Genomic DNA, 4,702 nt, shown 5'->3' on the forward strand with positions numbered 1-4,702 from the left:
TCTTTACAATTAAGTTTCTATCTTCAATTTCTCATGTTTGTGCTTTGAGCTACTTAAGCTGGACATGCACACCACAATACCACTATGAGTGCTTCTCTCACCTCTAGTTGTTCTTGTTCTCAATTTAATATAACTCTATATAGCCTAATCAATTTTTTTTGTCTTCACTCTAGTATTTTTTAGACTCTAGTTCTTCTAGTTGATTACACTCAAATTATAATACTGGCCGTAAAACATAAAATTTTAATGTATCCTAGCCACAATGTATAGTCTTATCAACAAATCAAAATAACTATCCACCTACAATATGTTTTTTAATACAACACAAAAAGCCACCTTATAGGAAACCAAATAAATGAAAGCATGTAATATTTTAGTAGTGAAAATTAATGGAACCAACATTATAACTTTGAGGCTGTATTTTAGGCATATTACAACCCTGCAATGTTGTGTAGAGAGAGAGAGAGAGAGAGAGAGAGAGAGAGAGAGTTAATATTACCATCTACCACACCCCACATGCCCCCCATCAATGGTATTGTTCTTAGTTATATTTTGTGTAGGAAAAGAGTTGTATTATTAACATCTACCACACCCCACACACACACCCCCCATTGGTGGCATTGTTTTTAGTTATATTCTATGTAGAGGAGAAAGAGAGAGACCAAATTAGAAAAGGAAGTCAACATGTTCATTTGCTATGCCACTAGGATACATAACATTTACACGTAGAGCTTGCCCGATGTTGATGAGGCATTGGTTAGAGAAGATATCATTGGAGCAATCTAGGTTTTAGATGAGATTTGAAAAACATTTAGAGGCAGAGCTCATAAGATGTTGGTGAGACATTGTTGAGAGTAGATACGATTGGGGAAATCCAAGTTATAGATGAGATTTGAAGAGTCCTTGTCCATGTAACTAGGGTGAGTATGCTTTGTTATAAAACTCCATGCAATTTAAGTCGCATACCATACATTGCCTCGATAATCCGCCTAGATACATTCACATTTGTTTGTAATCAACTGCGCTACAGATATAATGAGTTCTTGCTATGATTGTGTCCACAAATATAGAGAGCCCATGTGGGTGATGTGCATACATTTGTGGTTAAGGAAAATGTTACAAGGTTTATCTAAATCACTAAGTACTAGAGGTAGTGTTTGGAATAGTATGTAAGCTTGCATGTACGAGTTTGAGATGAGAAACAAACTTGGGAGAGGAGATGATCAGCATAACTTAAAGATTTATACACAATTTTACAAGTCATACAACAAAGCTAGTTTAGAGGCATATGCATAATGGTGGGATACTTAAATCATATATTTGCTTGAGGATAATGCCTCCAGCGTCCTATGTGGCAATTCAACACCGAGCCAGCACTTTTATTATATAAGCCTTGAGGATAAGGCCTTCAGCATCATACGTGGAAATTCAACAATGAGCAAGTACTTTTATACTACATATCAGATGCACCTTATTTGCTATATAGTGTAACCGTCCGAACGATCCTTCAAACAGAGCTCAGGTGTGACTCATGAGATTTGCAGATTTTGTGAAGTTCCTCCTTGATGAAGTCGTGGAAGTTGTGCTGCCCAAGGTCCACGTACTCCACGGTGTAGTGCATGAGGCAGGAGTCCACGTCAGCGCCAGGTAGGATCTGCAAGGAGTAGGCCAGGCGTGCGAAGTGTTTTCCGAGGGCGCCTCCGTCCACGAGAGTAGACTTGAAGCAATGCTTGTCGTGGTCGATCTCATCCCACCGCAGCTTCATGTAGCTATAGTGAGGGACGGCTATACTCGTATAGTGAGAGAGAGCAAAACAAGTTAGCTTGAGCACAGAGGACAAAATCTTACAAGCTAAAACTCTCAAGCGAAGCGATGTTCATCACCTTCGTCATAGGTTACTAGGAAGACTCCTCCCGGCGCTAGAGGCGGCCCTTCAAGGTACTCCACTTTGTCGAACTGCCCCGGCAGGACTATGGACGCCGACCTCTGGAGGTTCTTGACGTGATTCTGCCACACCACAGACGGAGGATGCTGGACGGTCACCTCGACGTGGAAGCTTTGCAGTTTGGAATCCATCTTCTTCTTCTTCTAGGGTTTTGTAAGAGTACAGGCCACAAACACGAGATATTACCATGAGTGTGGGTCTAGATAGGAGATACATGTGCATGAGGGGTCATTTAAGAAGTAGATTTGGTACATGCCTAAAGTGCCTATTACGTATAGTGAGAGCAAAATAAATTAGCTTATGCACAAGACAAAATTTTACTCTGTTTTTAAAAAGCTAAAACTTACAAGCGATGGACATCACCTTCGTCATAGGATTCTATGAAGACTCCTCCCGCCGCTAGAGGCGGCCCTTCCAGGTACTCCACTTTGTCGAAGTGCCCCGAAAGAGCTATGGACGCCAACCTCTACAGATTCTTGCCATGACTTTGCCACACCAAGGATGGGGAGGATGCTTCACGGGCACCTCGATGTGGAAGGTTTGCAGTTTGGAATCCATTTTTCACAGTAAAGGGCCTTAGTAAAAGGCCTGCGTGGAAACAGTAAAGGGCTCGTTTCCACGTAGGCCAGCGTTAAGGTGATTTTATGTGTAACCACACAAATAGTGGGGCCTGGGCTATCTTCTTTCTATCCACTTTAGTGCTCCTACTATTTTGTCTTGATTCACTTTACTCATAAAAAACTCCTTATTTAAGTTTTTCTAAAAAATAAACTATAACCCTTTCTAAGAATATAAGTCGTAATTATGAAATTCAAGTACCCCTTATTTAAGGTTTAAAAATAAAATAGTAGATATTGATGTTATACATGTGACAAGTTGTTGCCCATGTAAGTAGCATGGATGTAAGTGCTAGAAGCACAAAGACATACATCTACTCTCTAAGATTCCTCCCCAGCCCTCAAGATGTCCAGTATCTTCTCATGTAATCAATCCCCTCTTCAGAATAATAAAAGATCTTGTTTTTACCTATTTTGGCTTAGAGAGAAAATATTCTAGAGAGAGATTATTCAGTTTTTAGATATTTTTAGATGGAAAAACATCTCTTCTATTCAAAAGGCCTTAGCCTAAGGGTCCAGATTTTCTGAAAATTTTAGATTAAGGTTCCTATGGACCAATAAGATTAATCCAAATGTAGGGAGGAGATAAATTGAAGAAATAAAAGAAAACCCCGTAAAAATGAGTAAATACTCGCATAAGATGAAGAGTGGACTAAGGACCAAAGGAAATACTAAAAAAATGAATTTTTTACACCTCAGAGTGGGGATTCCCTCTCATGAAGGAGGTGCCTATTCCACATGTGTGGTGGAGTTTTAAACTCTCAAATAATGAGATATTTCATCTCTCCTCTCTCCTAATTCAAGTCTAGTTGCAAAAAGTAAGCTAAACTGACCCAAAAATGGTAAAAAATTGACCAAACTGATCTGGAAAATTCTAGAATTAGTTTGCTTGGTTAGAGGCTCACTTTTTCCTATAAATAGAAGCCGTCTCCTTTGTAGAAGCTTAATAGTGTTTTATGCACTGTTACTCTACTCCTCCCCAGAGCCAAAAACATTGAATTCATTAATAATTCACTTGTTTTTTACTATTTCCTCTACAAAGAATTGGTGGCCACTCTTGATTCAAGCAAGAGTAGAACCCTCAATCCCTCAAGCCAAAGGATAGCTCAGAAAACTCCATGTAAGTTAGAAATTCTACTTTTTTCTAATTCTATTCTATGGTTTTCTGATTTCTTGCTTCTTCTAAATTGAAATTGGATGTTTTGCCTTGATGGAAAGGCTTCCCCCTTCTCTTCATTGAATTCAGCCCTTCTTTATCCTAGATGTGTAATCAATTAAATAGAGTTAAACTTTTCGTATTGTTTTCTCTTAAAAAAATGAGAATTGATTAGATTAGAGTGCTAAATTCATCTTGGAGTAAATTCTAAGTAGATTTTAAATGTAAAAATTGAAAAATGGTCAGCCATACAAAGGAGGTTATGGCAAAATTTTCTTAAATTTTGTAGAAATAAGTTTTATCTTTATGTTATTCAAAAAGAGTAATCCCCTCCGTTTGCGTATTCTAAAAGTGTTATTTTCATTCTATGCATAGAAAGATACATATTGAAAATATTTTTATTATAAAAGTGTTACTTTCATCAATATTGATTTTTATGCATAAAGTGATGCATAAAAGAATTTATTTTTATCATAAAAGTAATACTTTCATCAATAATTTTTATCATAAAAGTGTTACTTTCATCAATACTGATTTTTATGCATAAAGTGATGCATAAAAGAATTTTTTATCATAAAAGTGTTACTTTCATCAATACTGATTTTTATGCATAAAGTGATGCATAAAAGAATTTTTTTTTATTATAAAAGTGTTACTTTCATCAATACTGATTTTTATGCATAAAGTGATGCATAAAAGAAATTTTTTAATTATAAAAGTGTTACTTTCATCAAAATTGATTTTATGCATGAAATTATGCATAAAAGAATTTTTTATTATTATAAAAGTGTTACGTTCATCAAAGTTGATTTTATGCATAAATTGATGCATAAATGATTTTTATATCAAAATTAGGGTTCTCTTTAATTCTATGTTTAATTTCCATGAATAATTGATAAATAAATAAGTAAATACTTGTGAGAGAAAAATTCTATCGTTTCATATTCACTCGGACAGTAATGAAAAAACTATCAAAGTCGGAAT

The 4,702-nt window shown here is 36.0% G+C and overlaps 1 protein-coding gene across 1 annotated transcript; it reads right to left on the reverse strand.

Moving 5' to 3' along the window:
• Positions 1-1,352: 1,352 nt before the first annotated feature.
• On the reverse strand, positions 1,353-2,084 carry LOC147606544 (major pollen allergen Bet v 1-K-like). Its single transcript, XM_086791945.1, has 2 exons — positions 1,884-2,084; positions 1,353-1,785 (listed from the first exon to the last, which is right to left on the reverse strand). Exons 1-2 carry the CDS (start codon positions 2,074-2,076, stop codon positions 1,508-1,510), a joined length of 471 nt encoding a protein of 156 aa, XP_086648071.1. The 5' UTR covers positions 2,077-2,084; the 3' UTR covers positions 1,353-1,507.
• Between the last annotated feature and the right edge of the window lie 2,618 nt (positions 2,085-4,702).

Source organism: Cibotium barometz, chromosome 57 (assembly GCF_041138505.1).
Source record: "Cibotium barometz isolate CiBa-2024 chromosome 57, ASM4113850v1, whole genome shotgun sequence".
NCBI lineage: Eukaryota > Viridiplantae > Streptophyta > Polypodiopsida > Cyatheales > Cibotiaceae > Cibotium > Cibotium barometz.

Excerpts from the sequence above, each read along its gene's own strand:
- LOC147606544 (XM_086791945.1), bottom strand. The coding sequence starts at position 2,076 with ATGGATTCCAAACTGCAAAGCTTCCACGTCGAGGTGACCGTCCAGCAT. Across the intron at positions 1,786-1,883 it reads CCTAGTAACCTATGACGAAG|CCGTCCCTCACTATAGCTAC; the intron begins GTGATGAACATC and ends ATACGAGTATAG.